General features: G+C 50.5%; 1 protein-coding gene across 1 annotated transcript in view; it reads left to right on the top strand.

Annotated features, from left to right (window-relative positions):
• Nucleotides 1-7,005: 7,005 nt before the first annotated feature.
• LOC310643235 (uncharacterized protein) overlaps nucleotides 7,006-18,434 on the top strand; it is a gene marked incomplete at both ends in the record, with an annotated part of 27,700 nt that continues 16,271 nt past the window's right edge. Inside the window, 4 exons of the mRNA XM_083367436.1 lie at nucleotides 7,006-7,039; nucleotides 8,849-9,472; nucleotides 9,885-11,248; nucleotides 11,468-11,517. Of these exons, the coding sequence (XP_083223562.1) occupies nucleotides 7,006-7,039; nucleotides 8,849-9,472; nucleotides 9,885-11,248; nucleotides 11,468-11,517 (2,072 nt within the window). The remainder of the gene's footprint in view (nucleotides 7,040-8,848; nucleotides 9,473-9,884; nucleotides 11,249-11,467; nucleotides 11,518-18,434) is intronic.

The following is an 18,434-nucleotide window of genomic DNA, read 5'->3' as shown; positions in this document are numbered from 1 at the left end:
ATAAAAAATTTCTTGGCTCAGAAGCTTACTAAGCCACAGATAAAATGGAGAAAATTCCAGCATCGCCTGGAAAAATCTTGCAGAGGTAAGTGCCAGTACATTACAGGTAATCCTGGACTTACGAGCACAACTCTGCCCAAAATTTCTGCCGTTAAGCAAGACATTTGTTAAGTGAGTTTTGCCTCTTTTTCTGACCTTTCTTGCCACAGTTGTGAAGTGAATCACCACAGTTAATAAGTTAACAACACGGTTGTTAAGTGAATCTGGCTTCCCCCATTGACTTTGCTTGTCAGAAGGTCGCAAGAGGGGATTGTATGACCTTGAAAGGAACGGCAATGGTCATAAGTATGAGTCAGTTGCCAAGCCTCTGAATTTTGATCACATGATTATGGGGATGTCACAAAGGTCGCAAGTGTGAAAAACCGTCATAAGTCACTTTTTTTAGTGCCGTTGTAACTTTGAATGATCACTAAATGAACTGCATTATATGCAGAGTTTTAGGGGCCTTTATTTATTTATTTCAGAATTACGCTTATAAGTTAATTAATTGTAACAATTGTCTCAGCCTAGATTTTTGATTAATTCCTCCGCTGGTTGTATAAACAAATGGATTAATACTTAAACCATGTGTCTGAAACACGCAGACATTTTTCTAAGTGGATGCTTCGAAAATAGTTGTGATTTTCTTTTATTCTTGAATCTCCAAATGGATCTGTTTTCATTCCTACCCTCATGTCATGTAGTAGAATTTTCCTCCCTGCATCAGTCCAAAATATTGAACAATTTTACACAATATTTAAAATTACAAATGTTCAGTATTGGAGGAGATGAATGCTATTTACCGTACTTAAGAAGGAAAATGCAGAAATAATTTTAATGCTCCGAGCACACCGCAAGATGGCGCCGGTCTGATGCAAACTTTCATCCCTCAGAATATTACAGAGCTTCAGAATATTCTATAGAAAACTTCAATTCTACAGTTTTTAAAATAAAAATTAGGAGCAAAGTTTTAAACTAACGTGTAGACAGTTCAACAACTCAGGAAATTTTTAAAACTATTGACCTAGCTGAGCATAATACAGGGGAGGAATGGCTGGAAATATGCATTTCATTCGACAGAAATGGCTATTTTCCTTGAAGCAAAGATCCTCTGCTTCCTTTTATTAGGACTTCCCTTTTCTCTGGGAATATAGTCTGTGATTGATTGGGGACAACATTAAACTTGGGCCTTCCATAACCTTCATTTGCAGCTTCTTTTAAATTTGCCTCTTCTTTGAAAAAGATTGGTCGTTTTGTTCCATTTTTCAACAGACCAAGAGCTGGATCGGTGCAGCCACAATAGTATCTTTCCCATTAAAGTCTCTAAAATATTTCTTCCAGCATTTCTTCTCTGCAGTTTCATCTCAAATAATGTCATTGCTTTTATATAACATCATTCCCAGTGTTGGGGGGGGGGGTCCATGGTTCATCCCTCTTCCTTTTCTTGAGCTTTTCATTATGCCCAAGTCTTTATGCATTAAATATGCTTCTTTTACCCTGTTGACACTTGAGTGGTATTATATATATATATATATATATATATATATATATATATATATATATATATATATATATATATATATATATATATATATATATATATATATATATATATATATATATATATATATATATATATATATATATATATATATATATGTTTTCTGAGGTTTTCGCGGGTGCCTGTATGTGGATCCTTGGTTTTTCGGGTTTTTCCCCGCGTAGAATTAAAGGTGTAGGCGCAACGTTTCGACGGAATCCCATCCGTCATCATCAGGCTTCTGCTTCCTACTTCTGGGAGAAGCATGTGGCTCTTGCTCTTTGTTCCTCTTTTTTAAACTGCCAGAGGGGGTGTGTTCTGTGGAGGTGTGCTCTGATTGGGTAGGGGACCAAGTGTGTTCTGATTGGGTGGGAGTGTGTTTTGAATGGTGGGGGTGTTCTGATTGGGTGGGGGTGTGTTCTGAGTGGATGGGCTGGTCTCAGCTGCCAGCTCCAGAACTGAGCTGGTGAGTTGTGCTGCTTTTGTTCGGCTTCGTGTTTGTGGTGGTGCCATGTTTTTATAGTGGGTGTCAGTTTGCTTATTGTGTGGTTTGGAGGGGTTTAAAGTGGCTGATGTTGCAGCTGTAGTTAGGTTTCTGTTTTGTGGTTGTGTGTCTTTATCGTTGTGGGTTCGGATTTGCTTTTTGAATGGTTGTGTGGTGGTGATGTCATGTGATGTTATCATGAGTTTGGGTCTGGTATCATTCTTGGTGGTTGGGCTTCGTCTGTCAATCAAGGCGGGTTTCCAAATGGCTGGTAGACGAGAGGTATCATCTCGTTTATTCATGCTGTGGGGGCGTTTTTCTATCTCAATGGCTTCTCTGATTATTCTGTTGTTAAAATGTTCAATTTTGGCGATAGTTTTGGTTTTTTTAAAATCAATTTCATGTCCCGTGGCTTCAAAGTGTTGGACCAGGGATGAAGTTTGTTCTCCCTTTCTGATATATATATATATATATCTTGAATTTGTAGACTAGAAAGAGAAGAAAACCAGTAGAAGAACAAAATGCATAAATGATAAAGAAAATGGGAGATGCTGGAACGCCAAATCTTAGGACTGGACTTAAAAGATTAGCTGAACATGGATCCAAAGTGGTTTTTTGAACTCTACTTAGCTTTCTGATCCTCAGTCTGTGTGTTGTGTCCTAGTTTTTTTTTTAAAAAAATGGCATCAAGGCAGCCCTTCCTGACATCTGCTCTGACTTCCATGTCTGAAGCCCATCCAGAACTGAGATGGCTGCTTTGGAACCACGGCATTCCCTTAACAACTGCTGCCAAAAAGCTTATAAAAATGGATCCTGCTTTACGACTGTCACGACCTATGTCCACAGTGGATAGGTTCCATTATGGACATAATAAATTGAGGATTAGCTGTATGGCAGCAGCCCCCAAATATTTGGGCACCAAGAGACCAGTTCTATGGAGGTGTTCTGTCCCAGCCTACTACTTCCTTGTTACTTCACAAGGCAACCCTCAGGGGGCCTCCTCAGGGGGCCACCGACCAGAGAATGTCGATTGGTGGCCCCCAGGGGGAGATCCTTCTCTGTGGGCACCCCGGATCTATGGAATCAGTTACCGGTTGAGCTCCAGATGGTGCCTGATCTTCGCTCCTTTCGCCGCGACCTAAAAACATTCCTATTCGAACAAGCCGGCCTGGCCTGATGGGGGATTGGTGGGGTTTTTATTGTGGTTTTATTGGGGTTTTAATATTGTACTGACTGTTTTTAGTGGGCATGTATTTAATTCTTTTTTAATTTTTGTAACTTTGTATTTTTATTCTTGCCCTGTTCACCGCCCTGAGTCCTTCGGGAGAAGGGCGGTATATAAATATTATTAAATAAATAAATTAAATAAACCCCTAATTTAGCAGTAGACGGGATAAATAAACCCCTTTTATTGAAGGTACAGACCTTGTCCACAAACAGAACAGAGCACGAGCCAAAACAAGAAATAACTCACTGGTAAAATAAACAGACGAGCATCTCTTGACACAGAAGTTCTTTGCAAACAGTTGCCTCCAGCAACCAGCCCTGCCCACACATTCCCTTTTTGTTACGCAGCCCCTGAGGCGCAGCTTCTTGCTGCTTTCACCTTCTCCCCTGGAGTCGCCCCATTGCCTCCCTGTGATCTACTCGTGTGACCTGTCTACGTTTCCCATTGTCTCAGGTCTCCCAGCTGTGCTTCCTCCAAGTCTGACTCTGTGTCAGGACCCACCCCAAACCACGTCTTAGGAAGACAAAAACTCTTGGAGTCAAGTTTTTTAGTCCAAAAGGAATCTTTACTATGACATGCTTGGTTGTAGGAAATGAGACAGGGCTTAATGGTTCCACGATGTAAACCCTTATAAAGAGTTCCCGGTTTAACCCCCCTTAATCCCCATTTGGTCAGTCCCCCCATCCTTCCTCTCGTATCATCCATCTTGTGGGAAAAAGGAAGTTAGGACCCTTTTGTTTATTGCTGTCTACCGTGACAAAAGCCAGATGCTAGCCCCCCCTTTTGTTTCCCCAGTTCAAAAGGCTTCTCCTTTCCTTTGAAATGCCTATTGCCGGTTCAATACACATCTATCCTCTTCTCTTCGGGAGATGGCAGAATCCATGGGATATGTTTGAAACATTCCATTTATGAATATGATATAAATGGATTCTGACACTCTGCCCAGCTGGCTTTCAGCTTGACCACAAGTGGAGGGGCCAGATTCTTCCTCACTTTGTAAGTCCGGTAACTCATCAGAGCCTTCCTCCGACTCTCTGATGGGTCCCCAGGCCCCTCCTCCTCCTCCTCCTCTGATTCCTCGGACTCAGCTGCCGGGATCACAGGCTGGCACAGAATCACAACAGGAGGGTGGTCTTTCTGCGGACAGGGGCAGGGGGCATAGGAACATGCGCTGCCTGGATACCGTGCATGTACTCACTTGCACAGCCCCAGTTCCTGGCAGGCTGCAGCCCGGTGCTGATCTGTGGCCCAGGAGGGTTGAGGATCCCTGTTGTAGAGGGCAATGTAGAAACGTACTGTATACTTTATATAAGCATTATTTTTAACTACAACAAAACGCTGGTTTTGACCATCTTTTTCTATACAAATGTACCTGGAATCCAATAAATTCTAAATATTATTTTTGTTGTTGTGTCACTTGTAATTTGAGGCGCATTAATGCTCTTGGTGTTGAAGTTAAGGTATACTCTCCCATTTTTCAGAAAATGTAGGAAACCCCCCCTTTCCCCCCTAATCAACTTATGGATGTTGAAGATGAATCTTTCGCCCACTCTGGTATTAAAAGATAAATATTACCGATCAGATATGACCCATTTTGGTAACACAAATTTTTGTTCGCTTGAATATTTTAATTCATAGACAAAAGAGTGTTGTTATGCAGGGAAGTGTGTGGGGAAAAAATTACCCTTGGCTGTTTGTGTTGCAGCTGGTACTTTTATCTGTAAACATTGTTGCAAGACCATGTTCTGGAAATAAAAAGGTCACTTTTGTTAGTATCCAAACAGTATATTTCTCAAGACTGACAGACTGAGGTTGAAGGAGACTGTTGGAAGTTACCTAGCCACCTTTAAATTCAAACCATTCTTTGTGTTTATAATATCATCTGAAACTATTTAGAATAAAAGCATATTTTTCTTCATGCTTAGAGTAGAGGAGGGTTTTTTTGCAAGGAGTGCTCAAAAAAAATGAAAGAAAGAAAGAAAGAAAAGAAAAGAAAGAAAGAAAGAAAAGAAAAGAAAATAGTTAAAATTTGTCTTCAATTGATGAATGAACTTACAATGTACGACCGACAAATACATTTTGTATGCCCTATAGGTTCATATCCGTTGGCAGATTGGCAGGGGATAAAATACAGATTAGGAGATTAGTAGGATATAAAAGATGCTCTTCAGGTTTGGTGGCGGTGGGGGTGGGGTGGGAGGGAGAAAACGGTTCTTCTGAATATAAAATGCTGTAAAATGAACGTTGTACCAATAGAAGAGGATATTTGTAGCTCAGGGTTGAGCTGTGGGTGAACAAGGACCCCACAATAAACGTAATGCAGGGGTGTCAATCTCAATTTCATTGAGGGCCGCATCAGCATTGCGGTTACCCTCAGGGGGCCGGGTGGGTATGGCCAGGGTGGGCGTGGCCTACTGGGTGGGTGTGGCTAGAGTGCGTATGGCCTACTGGGTGGGCGTGGCCAGCTCTACATCGTTCGCATCAAGGGTGCCTATGGGGGCCTGGGCAGGAGTGGGACAGATCTGGGGGTCTCTGGCAGAAGGAGGGTCTCTGGGCCAGGGCCAAGGCAGTGGGGGCCGTTCCCTCACTGTTGCCAGGATGGCTTCGCGGGCTGCATGCTGCATGAAACCACTTTGCGGGCCGGATCCGGCCCCCGGGCCTTGTGTTTAACATGTCTGTTGTAATGCATAGGCTAGTGGACTTCCTGTTCAACCAGCTCGACTTCAGGCATTTCAAAATCTTGATTTTATGGACTGCTTCCAAACCAAGGTGAACGGGAGGAGGAAGGTTCGCATCGAACATTTTGTATTGCTAGGATATTGGAGAAGCAACCTTCAAAAATAAGCCAGTTTTCTATGGACTGCGGGGGGGTGGGGGGTAGGGGGGTGGGCAGAAAGGACAATTAGGAACTCAACCAGCAGAGGAAGCATTTTTATGTAAATAAATCTGGCATTATTACAGTAGGATTTTTTTAAAAAGGGTGGGGAAGAGAGAGAATCTGGGAGGCAAAACACCAGAAGAAAGTTTTTGCTGTAAATAAATCGAGCGTTATTTTATTTTTTTCCCTTTTAAAGCCAGTTCCCTATCCATCATTTTCACAGGTAGTCCGCAGCTTATGACAAGCCACTTAGCAACCATTCAAAGTTACGACGGACCTCCCCAGAGGTACTTATGACCAGGTGCTGAAGTTCTGTCTGCCCACAGGTGACCGCATGTCGGTCACTTCGCAACCAGCCCGCAATCGTGACCCCGTGCAGTATCCTGCAGTTAAGTAATGACGTTTTATGATAGTTTTGCCAAGAAATAATAAGAATAATGTGGGATTCAGAGACCAGTCATCGCAGGGTGTCCCAAAATGTCTGTCTGCCTACGCAGAGTTTATTGTATTTATACAGTTTGAACAAGCAGGATAGAGCGCACAGCTCTTGCCCTGTACACCGCCCTGAGTCCTTCGGGAGGAGGGCGGTATAGAAATATTAATAAATTAAATTAAATAAATTAAATAAATTAAAACCATTGTTTATTGGTGTACTTCCTATCTTAGAGAACATCCCAGCCAGGGCAGAGTCTGTCATATATACATGGTGCCCTGGCAGTCCTTGGCGGTGCTAATTGGAATGAGCTCATAGACACGCGGTAAACAAGATACTAAGGCAGGCATCTTTCTGCACACGGTCCCTTCATATCCTTGACCTCCATCTCTACAGAATAATAATGGCATTTTTGCAGGCCGGACACAAGAACTCAGGTACGTGCCCAAGACAAAAGATTGGCTCAACAGCTAGGTAGAAAGTTGGGAGACAGCAGAGCTGACTGGAGAGGTGCAGGCCTCATCTGGAAGGCTTTGTGTCAGGGATGTCTTTTTCCCCCCCTCCAGTTGTTCATAATAGACAAGCTCCCATTGAAGCCAATGGGCAGCATTTAGTGTGCAATTGAAAGGCTCCCACACAGGACGACAAAGGGCTTCTCCCATTGACAGAAGGACGAAGGGCTTAGGGCTCTCCCCTTTGATCTGAAAACACACCTGCACTTCTGGCAGGTCTGGCAATGGTGGGAAAGCTTCTTTGTCAATGTGAGGCTTGATAATGTGGCACTGCAGCTGTCGGCCACCTTTGCAGAAAAAAAAACCTTTTGTCAATATCCTTTTTATTTCCCTTCTGTTGGGTTCATTGAAATCATCCAAAGATGTTTTTGCTGCGTCCCGATAAACGTTTGGGTAATAGATGGGATATGCCTGCAGCCCAAACTTTATGCGCTCCTACCTGGGCCCGTCACAGCAACAATATAGATTCCTTGTCAGTTAAAAATAAAATATTTGGACCCCATTCCGCCATGCTTGAGCCTCAAGATAAGTAATGCACTATTAGCCATTCCTGTGGAGGTTAAGGTCCTTCTCTGTGGGATTTTAAGGGATATGAACCCAAAGATAATCCTTCTCTGGGCATCCGACAGAGACACATTTGCCATTGGCTTTCTACAAAGGCATCAGCGTTGATTTTTGGGGTGTTTGATTCAGGGTCAGGCTCGGAATGGAATGGAATGGAATGGAATGGAATGGAATGGAATGGAATGGAATAGAATAGAATAGAATAGAATAGAATAGAATAGAATAGAATAGAATAGAATAGAATAGAATAGAATAGAATAGAATAGAATAGAATAGAATAGAAAATAGAAAATATGGAATGGAATAAATTAGAATAGAATAGAAAATAGAAAATATGGAATGGAATAGAATAGAATAGAATAGAATAGAATAGAATAGAATAGAATAGAATAGAATAGAATAGAATAGAATAGAATAGAATAGAATAGAATAGAATAGAATATATGGAATGGAATAAATAGAATAGAATAGAATAGAAAATAGAAAATATGAAATAGAATAGAATAGAATAGAATAGAATAGAAAATATGGAATGGAATAAATAGAATAGAATAGAATAGAATAGAATAGAATAGAATAGAATAGAATAGAATAGAATAGAAAATAGAAAATATGGAATGGAATAAATTAGAATAGAATAGAATAGAATAGAATAGAATAGAATAGAATAGAATAGAATAGAATAGAATATATGGAATGGAATAAATAGAATAGAATAGAAAATAGAAAATAGAAAATATGAAATAGAATAGAATAGAATAGAATAGAATAGAATAGAATAGAATAGAATAGAATAGAATAGAATAGAATAGAATAGAATAGAAAATATGGAATGGAATAAATAGAATAGAATAGAATAAATGTAGAGCAGAGCAGAATAATTTATTGGTCAAGTGTACACAGTTCATAAGCTCTCCGAGTACACACAAGCTATAAGTGACAAAATCATGATCATAGTTATCATAAAAAAGACATTCATCATAAATCATAAGAAACAACACAGCCATAATTTCTCTCCCAGGGTGGTGGTGGTGGAGGACGTTCCTCTCGTCCTGGGTTCGAGTCCAGCTCTAGGGCTGCCTGTACGTGGACCGAACAAGTGCAGAGGCGGACTCTCACCCATCCCCCCACCACCCTTTCCCCATAAGGCCCCCCTCCCTCCCACGGCAGGGTCTCGTCCCGAGGTGAGCGCTTCCTTCGCCTCCGCCTTGGGAGGCTCCGGCCGGCCCGTGGTGCTGAAGGACAGCTCCCTTCGCCGGGAGCCGCGCGCTCTAACCCAGGCGGCTCCGTTTTGGCCTCGTCCGGGGCCGCTTCCTCCGCGCTGGGCACCGCAGGATTTGAACCCAGCTCCAAAGGGCTCTGGGGCTGCTGGATTAAACAATAGAAGCCACGCGTCCCTTTTCCCCGCCTTCGGCGGCGGCAGCGGCAGCAGAAGGAAGAAAGCAGCCGGCGTGGCCGGGAAGCCAGCGCGCCCACCGCGGAAGCAGCACCGCCTCGCCCGCTCGCTCGCTCTCTCTCCACGGGCACCGCAGGGCGGGTCGGGGTGCCCGCAAGCAGGGCGCACCGGCCGCCTCCCCCAGCGAGAAGCCCGGCCGAGCGGCGGCCGCGACCGAACCTCCCCTCGGCCCGCGGGCAGCGCCAAAGGCCGGGCGGGGGGGGGGGGGGACGCGCGGCTTTTCCTCGGCAAGGAGCTTCCAGAGCTGAGCAGGGGCGGCTGCCTGCCGGGAGGAGATCGGGCAGGACCACCCGGACGGGCCAAGCCCCTCCGCCGCGGGCGAGGCCGGAGCCCCGATTGTCTGGGCGGGCGGAGGGTCTTCCCAGGCTGCCCCTCCCATCGGCCCCCTTCCTCGCCCGGCCCCCCCCCGCTCCAGGAGTGAAAGTTGGGGGCGGGGGGCGCCTCCGGCCCTGCTCTTCCCCGGCCTCCGCCGCCCCCTCGCCCACCACCACCACCAGCCTTCCCCCGCGGCGCAAGCTCGGATGGGCTGCCCGGCGGTCGCTTCAGCCGGAGGGGCCTCCCGCTCGCCCGCGCCCGGAGCTCCAAAGCCGGGACTCGCCTCTTCCGCTTGGCCCGCCAAAGGGACGGCCTCCGCTCGGACGCCAAGGCCGGCCGCCGCCGCTTCTTGAGGGCAGGCCGCCCGACCGCCTGCCGCCAAGCCGGCTTCCGAGCGCACGGCTGCCCGGAGAGGCTTCCGTTCTTTCGGCCTAGCTGGTTCCCGACTCGGCCCAGAGCGCGTCTCCATCCGCCGGCGGCCGGAAAGGCCCCGTAGCCAGCCCGCCAGCCCCCCCTTCTCCCCAGCCAGCCCGCCCCCCACACCACAGCCAGCCAGTCCCTCACCCCCCAGCCCCTCACCCCCCAGCCAGCCTCCTCCAGACCACAGCCAGCCCCCCAGCCCCCACTCCCCAGCCAGCCAGCTCTCCCAGACCACAGCCATCCAGCCTCTCATCCCCCCAGCCCCTCATCTCCCCAGCCAGCCAGCCCCCCAGACCACAGCTAGCCCCCAGCCCCTCACCCCCAGCCAGCCTCCTCCAGACCACAGCCAGCCCCCCAGCCCCTCACCCCCCCAGCCAGCCAGCTCCCCCAGACCACAGCCATCCAGCCCCTCATCCCCCAGCCAGCCCCCCCAGCCCCTTACCCCCCAGCCAGCCTCCTCCAGACCACAGCCAGCCCCCCAGCCCCTCATCCCCCCAGCCAGCCTCCTCCACAGCCAGCCCCCCAGCCCCTCACCCCCCAGCCAGCCAGCTCCCCCAGGCCTCAGCCAGCCCCCCCAGCCCCTCATCCCCCCCGCCAGCCAGCCCCCCAGACCACAGCCAGCCCCTCACCCCCTCAGCCAGCCAACCAGCCAGGCCTCAGCCAGCCGCCTCCCAGCCCCTCACTCAGCCAGTCAGTCAGTCCCCAGGCAGCCGGCCAGCCAGCCAGCCAGCCTCCCAGCCCCCCAGCCAGCCCCCGCCGCGGCTGCGCTCCTCAGCTCCCCCCACCCGCGGGCGGATTTGCATGGTCCCCGTCCCCGGAGCGGGCAGAGGGCGACGATGGCCGGGCGGCAGCGGCCGGGCGGCCGGAACGCCGAAGAAGCGGAGGACGAGCTGCCGGTCTACCTGGCTCGGCCCGGCACGGCGGCCCAGACGCCGCGGCAGAAGTACGGCGGGATGTTCGCGGCGGTGGAGGGCGCCTTCGAGAACAAGACCATCGACTTCCAGGCCTACAGCGTGGGCCAGAAGGGAGCGCGCAGCCCGCGCAGCGGCAGCCGGGCCGAGTTGCTGGACCGCGCCGGCCAAGCCGGCAACGACGACTGCAGCCTGGTGTCCGGCTCCGGTTGCAGCTCGCCGGCCGGGGACGCCAACGACCGCCGGCCGGCCCTCTGCCTGGAGCTCCGGCCACCGCTGGCCGACCAGCCCTGGACCGGCCCGGAGGAAGGCAAGGTAAAGCGGTGGGGGGGGGCGCACGGGGAGGGGAGTGTGGGTGGGGGGGTTGTCTCTGGGCCTGGGGTGCGGCCCCCGGTGGGAGGGCCTGGGCAGACCCTCATAGCCCTGAGCTCCGAGCCGCTTCCCCTTCCATTAAATTTTGCCTTGATTGTTTAATTCTCTTTGACATTTTTTACTCTTTTTAAAAAAAAATTATTGTTGTGAGCCGCCCTGAGTCCTCAGGGAGAAGGGCGGCATATAAATTTAATCAAATCAAATCAAATCAATCCATTTTTACCCCCCGCCGCCCCCCCCCCCGCTGCACTGGAGAAGCTTCCCACCCCCCTCTCCAACCCCCCCCCCCGTCCCCCGTGTCCGTCTCAAACGCAGCCGGTGTCATCCCGGGAATGGGGGAGCTTCGGAGTTGGCCAGATGGCCAGGTGATGGGTTCAAATCTGCCCCGGTCTTTGCGGGGCTGTTGGGCAGAAATTCTGCGTTCCGGGGTGCGGGGAGGAAGGGGGACGGGGGAGGGAGCTTCGGGTCTTCTGCCCCGTGTTCTACTCTCGTCCACGCGTGACCCGTGGTCGCGTTAGCTGGTTTTTTTTCCTTCTGGAGTGAATGCCTCCTTTGGTTGGAAAAGGAGAATCCGGAAGTGGAGAACCCCAGGCAAACACACACACACACACACAGACACACACAGCTCCCGCCTCCTAAGATTGGGGCTTGCGGTTCCAAATTTCAATGACTAAGGGCTAGTAGCTTGGGTATTTCTTTCAGAAAATCTGAGCAGGTTGGCTCCACTGGGAGAGCCTAAGGAGAGAGAGAGTTAGAGACCACACCTCTAACACTCAACATGAAGAGCGCGGCTCCTTGTGCTGTGTGAATCCAGCCGCTGCAGTGATAGATGGTGGTTAAGGCTCAGCCTGAATGAGGAATCCCGTTAGCCAGGAAAGAGCATTGGCTGAGCTTCACTGAGGATGCTCTGGGGATGATCCCTCTGCCCGGATCTTAGAATCAGCGTGGACCCCCGGGACATCTGCCTGGACCGGTTCTTGCCATTTTCTAGGCCGGGTTTTTCAGGAGTGGTTCGCCATTGCTTCCTTCTTAGGGCTGGGAGAGAGTGACTGGCCCAACCTCACCCCGTTGGCTTTGTGCCTAAGGTGGGACGAGAAGTCTCCTGGTTCTAACCCCGGTGTTGAACCACACAGCCCCAGATTGTCTGTCTCTGGTGATGATCTAGGCCAGTAACGGCAAACCTTTTAGAGACCAGTGCCCAAACTGCAACCCAAAATCCACTTACGTATCATCAGGTGCCGGGTGGGCGTGGCCCATTGGGTGGCCGTGGCTGCAGTGGCAAACCGGGTGGGACTGAAAAGTTCAATCAATCCATTCCAACTTTGTGAGATCTTTTTTTTTTCCCACGAGAAGTTAAAATTGATTGAACCTTTTCTCTTTTTTGCACATGGCGGTGGAGGCCTAAAGGGAAAAGGTTTTATAAAACCCAGCTGAAGGCCTAGGACTGGGGTGACGGCGCGCGTGCCCACAGAGAGGGCTCTGCGTGCCACCTATGGCACGTGTGCCATAGGTTTGCCACCACGGATCTAAGCTTTTTTCATATAGCACACATGATCGGCAGACCTAGTTGAAGATACTGCTAGCATTGATGATGCTCCCTAATGAAACGTCTGCAAGAAAACCACTAGGCTCAGAGAGCACCAAGGACCACACAGTAGCCCTCCTCCTCCTCCTCCTCCTCCTCCTCCTCCTCCTCCTCCTCCTTTCTGCAGATTCCACTCCCTCTTAGCATGGATGATGTTACTTAGTTTGGCTAATGAAATATCTGCAAGAAAACCACTCTCAACACCACAGTTGCCCTCCTCCTCCTCCTCCTCCTCTCCACAAATCCCATTCCCTTCTAGCACTGATGATGTTACCTAATTGGGTAATAAAACGTCCTGCAAGGAAACCCCCAACCCAACAGTTCAACCCCTTGCTACAAATATTCTCCTTCATTGACGACACACCCGTTCAAGTACGATTGTGTTACTCTCTGACTGAAAGTACAAATGCTTTAAAACAGGGGTGTCAGACTCAATTTCAATGAGGGCCGCATCAGCACTGTGGTTGCTCTCAGGGGGCCGGGTGGGCATGGCCAGGGTGGGTGTGGCCTACTGGGTGGGCGTGGCTAGAGTGCATGTGGCCTACTGGGTGGGCGTGGCCAGCTCTACATCCTTTGCATCAAGGGTGCCTATGGGGGCCTGGGCAGGAGTGGGACAGATGTGGGGGTCTCTGGCAGGAAGAGGGTCTCTGGGCCAGGGCCAAGGCAGAGGGGGCCGTTCCCTCACTGTTGCCAGGATGGCTTTGCGGGCCGCATGAAACCACTTCACGGGCCGCATCCAGCCCCCGGGCCTTGTGTTTGACTTAAAAACTGTTTTAAAAAAACTGCTTCACCTTCTCAGTCACGACTGCAAGTTTTCCAAGTGCCAGTCACCAGAAGCAAATTGCCCAAGAACTCTTAGTTTGTTTGTTTTTTGCGATTTGCTGACCTCTCCTAGGTTTCATAAATCTCATTGCAAAAGGTGCATGGTGTTGTTTTCTGCGGTCTTGAGACAAGATTGTACAGTCCTCTTTAAGGATATTGTGAACGTGAGCTGGGGTTTTTTTTTCTTTCTTTTTTTCTTTTTCTTTTTTCGTTCTCCCATTTGACCGCGATGACTCTTTTCGTTTTAGGAATGAGTTCGATTGGCAACCGCTGAGATTAGGAAGGCTCTGCCTTGAAAGGCAACCAACTCATTTTCAGCTTTTAATTCTTCGGGCGGTCCAGATTAAGGCCGCTTCCCCAAGTGTGCAACTCTCTACACCAGGGGTCTTCAAACTTGGCCCTTTGATGACTTGTGGACTTCAACTCCCAGAATTCCTCAGCCAGGCATGCCTGGCTGAGGAATTCTGGGAGTTGAAGTCCACAAGTCATCAAAGGGCCAAGTTTGAAGACCCCTGCTCTACACAGTGCAGAAGGGCCAACGCCACCACGACCCTCAACCGCAGGAAAGGCCACGGGGTGGGGCTCCCGGAGTGCGGGTGGTGGGGGTTCAAAGAGACCCCTGGCTGAGTGTGTGTGTGTGTGTGTGTGTGTGTGTGTGTGTGAGAGAGAGAGAGAGAGAGAGAGAGAGAGAGAGAGAGAGAGAGAGAATCTCCCTGCCTTTAATTCCTTCTGGGCAGAAAAAAAAAGGGTGGGGGGAAGCAGTTAGAGGGGGGCCGTTCTTGTTCGTAGGGAAGCCGGGGAGGGGTGGCCGGGTGAGTGTCAGATTCTCCGTGGGCTTTTGCCACTGGAGGCGCCCCGGCAAATCTCCGCCCGAAGAGATCAAGGAATAGTGTGGGGGGGCAGCTAACGCTTCACACTCCCCCCCCTCTCTCCAGCTCATACTGTGTCTGCAGAGCCCTTTGCGGGAAGCTAAGAACCAGGGGACAGGGACGCGGTGGCTCAGTGGGTTAGGACGCTGAGTTTGTCGATCAGAAGGTCGGCAGTTTGGTGGGTCGAATCCCGAGTGCCACGTAACAGAGTGAGCGCCTGTTACTCGTCCCAGCTTCTGCCAACCTAGCAGTTCGAAAGCACGTGAAAATGCAAGTAGAAAAATAGGGACCACCACAGTGGGAAGGTAACGGCGTTCCGTGCGCCTTTGGCGTCTAGTCATGCCGGCCACATGACCACGGAGACGTCCTCCGACGAGCGCTGGCTCTTCGGCTTTGAAACAGAGATGAGCACCGGCCCCTAGAGTTGGAAACGACTAGCACGCATGTGCGGGGGAACCTTTACCTTTACCTTTACCTAAGAACCAGGGGGAGAGGCTCGCTGCCTTTCGGGGTCCCGGTGGTAGTGTGTGTCTCTTTGTGTGTGTGTGTGTGGCGGGGGGGGGGAGAGCGTCACTAGGCAAGACCCAGAAGGACGGGGAGGGGGGCAAGAGGCAGCCCCGCGGCAGGTGTGTGTGTGTGTGGGGGGGGCAGACCGGTGGGGGAAAGCGCCGGTGTGGGCTGGGGGGGCTGGGGGGGAGAGGGAGGGGGCTTCCCTCTGCAAGAGGCAGCGCCGCGGCAGGTGTGTGTGTGTGTGGGGGGGGTGCAGACCGGTGGGGGAAAGCGCCGGTGTGGGCTGGGGGGGCGTGGAGGGAGAGGGAGGGGGCTTCCCTCTGCAAGAGGCAGGTGCAAGGCCGGGGGGGGGGAGGCTTAGAAGGAAGGCGCGGGAGCCCGACGTGGGGAGGTTGCGGGGGTGGGGGCGCCGCAGACCGGCCGGTGTGCTCCTGGGAAGGGTGGGGGGCGGCCTTTTCCGCTTCCTGGGCTGCGCAGGGCGGGGGGGGGGGGCGGCGCCGCCCCTCGCCAGCCCAGCCCCCTGCGCCGTCGTTGGGAAGGGGCGCCCGCCGCCCGCCCCCCCACTCCCCGTAGTCCAGACCCCCTCCCCCCGCGGCAATGGCTCGCGCCCCGGACCCCGAGGGGCTCCCCCGGCAGGTGAGCGGGGCTGGGGCTGGGGGCGGCTGGGAGGCGGGAGGGGCTCCGGCGGAGGCGGGCGGGGGTCGGCTTTGTCTGCCTGCCTGCCGAGGGCACGGATGGAGGTCTGTGTGTGTGTGTTTGTGGGGGGGGGGGCGGGTTGAGGACCGGAGGGAAGCCCGGCCGCTCCGGGCAGAAGGAAGGGAAGGCAGATTCCGTCCGCGCTCCTCGCCTTCCCACCCCCCCTCCCAAAGCGGGACCCTCGAGATCTCCGCGCTTTGGGCAAGAAAGAACGGCACCGGATCCCTTGGCTTCCCCCCCCCCCGCCTTCCTGAAAAGCTTGCCCGAGAAAAGGGCCCCTTGTTTTAATTTTCTTTTTTTTTTAATTTATTTTTTATTCCTCTCCCCCCCCCCCCGGCTTTCGAAGCGTGTTTCTTAGGCGGCCTTTCATCCCAGGGCTGGCGGGGCGGGGGGGGGGAGAAAGAGGATTTCGCCTTTTTTTTTTTTTTGCAGAGCGCCAAGATTTTTTTTTTTTGCTGAGCGAAGAGCTTGGATAGAAGACTGGGTGGAGGTTGAGGAGGGGTCTTGACAAGAGGGAGTGAGGGGCAAAACCCGGCGCTGTGTGTGTGTGTGTGTGTGTGTGTGAGAGAGAGAGAGAGAGTGAGAGAGAGTGAGAGAGAGACAGAGAGAGAGAGAGACAGTGTGTGTGTGTGTTAGAGAGAGAGAGACAGAGAGAGAGAGAGTGAGAGAGAGAGAGAGACAGTGTGTGTGTGAGAGAGAGACAGTGTGTGTGTGCGTGTGAGAGAGAGAGAGACAGAGTGAGAGAGAGACAGAGAGAGAGAGAGACAGTGTGTGTGTGTGTGAGAGAGAGAGACAGTGTGTGTGTGTGTGTGAGAGAGAGACAGTGTGTGTGTGTGACAGAGAGACAGTGTGTGTGTGTGTGAGAGAGAGAGAGAGACAGAGAGAGAGAGACAGTGTGTGTGTGAGAGAGAGAGAGAGACTGTGTGTGTGTGTGTGTGAGAGAGAGAGAGACAGAGTGAGAGAGAGACAGAGAGAGAGAGAGACAGTGTGTGTGTGTGTGAGAGAGAGAGACAGTGTGTGTGTGTGTGTGAGAGAGAGACAGTGTGTGTGTGTGACAGAGAGACAGTGTGTGTGTGTGTGTGAGAGAGAGAGAGACAGTGTGTGTGTGTGTGTGTGAGAGAGAGAGAGAGAGAGGGAGAGAGACAGTGTGTGTGTGTGTGTGTGAGAGAGAGAGAGAGAGAGAGAGAGAGGGAGGGGGAGAGAGAGAGAGAGAGAGAGAGAGAGAGAGAGAGAGAGAGAGAGAGAGAGAGAGAGAGAGAGAGAGAGATGGCTGGTTTCAACAACTATGGGATCATCAGCCACTAGACGCAATCTGGAAAAAAGCAGCCACAGTCTTAGCCTTGCGTTCACAGACCGAGATCGGAGCAAGCCAGGACTTATTTTCTCATCAATAATGCAAGGTTTAGATCATCCCCAGAAATCCAGAGTCACACGAAATAGCGAGATGAGCAGCACATAAATGTTATTATTATTATTAATGATAACAACAACAACAGTAATTTGGAATCCAAATGGACCAACATCTGGCCCTTATAACAGGGGTCTTCAAACTTGGCCCTTTGATGACTTGTGGACTTCGACTCCCAGAATTCCTCAGCCAGCGTGCCTGGGAGTTGAAGTCCACAAGTCGTCAAAGGGCCAAGTTTGAAGACCCCTGCCCTATAACATGCCTGACATCGCGACTCTGGAAAGGAAAAAAAAGAGTCTAGTTCATTGATATGGCAATACCAGGTGATGCACGAATGGAAGAGAAATAGCTATAAAAAAAATAATAATGATGAAATATCGTGATCTGCAAATTGAAATTGAGCGACTATGGAGGTAGAGATTAATGGTTATACCAACAGGCAGCACACAAAACCACTCCCCCTCCGGTCCACGGAAAAACCTCTCTCCACGGAACCGGTCCCTGGTGCCCAAAAGGTTGTGGGCCTCTGGCCTAGATACCTGGAAATTTCGAACTTACTAGACCTGAATATTCTGACTTAGCAAAAAACCAACTTACTTGGAACTGCCTACATACTCAGACGCTTAACAGCTCTCTTAGGTCCTTGGCTAGGAGTTGAACTGCTAAGTTTTCACCAGTCTCAGACTGTGAATCGAATTGAACATTAAATCTTTAATGATGATGATGATGATGGTGATGATGATTGTGATGATGATTATTATTAATAATAATAACAACTGGAGGGCCACTTGACTACCCTCTGTGTTGACAAATCCACCATCAGTCAATTCTAAAAGGCAACTTTGCTTGGAACAGCTGATATCCTGTGATGATGGTACCCCTTAACACCATTCAACATCTGCCCATCCCAGGTTCTTGGGAAGGAATTGGTCGGCAGACAAAAATGCCAAATCCAGTCTGAACATCTGGCTGACTGTGTGTATGAACAATATCTAAGAGGAATAATAGGAGGTGCTGGATAGGGTTCAGCAGGTGAAGCCTGGGCAAAAACCGAGCAACTCAAAAACCGAGCGACTCAAGTTTCTAGTCCTGCCTTAGTCATCAAGGCAAACTGGGTAATCTTGGGCCAGTCACTTTCTCCCAGCCCAGGAAGAAGCAGCAATGGCAAACCACTTGCAAAATCTCGCTTAGAAAAATTGCAGGGACTCATCCAGGCGGTCATCAATGACTTGGAGGCACGCAAACCCTGATGGTTAATGGAAGGCCTACTTCAGTTGGATCTGGAAAGTGTTATTTGGGTCAAACTCAGCTCCTGCCTGGCTGCACACGAAAGAACCACATGATTTCCCTGAGGCCCCTTCGAACTAGGGCCATTCTCCGCTTCGGAGTCTG

Source organism: Vipera ursinii (assembly GCF_947247035.1).
Source record: "Vipera ursinii genome assembly, chromosome: 7".
Classification (NCBI taxonomy): domain Eukaryota; kingdom Metazoa; phylum Chordata; class Lepidosauria; order Squamata; family Viperidae; genus Vipera; species Vipera ursinii.
The sequence above is the reverse complement of the archived record's forward strand: the minus strand, read 5'-3'. Positions and strand labels throughout refer to the sequence as shown.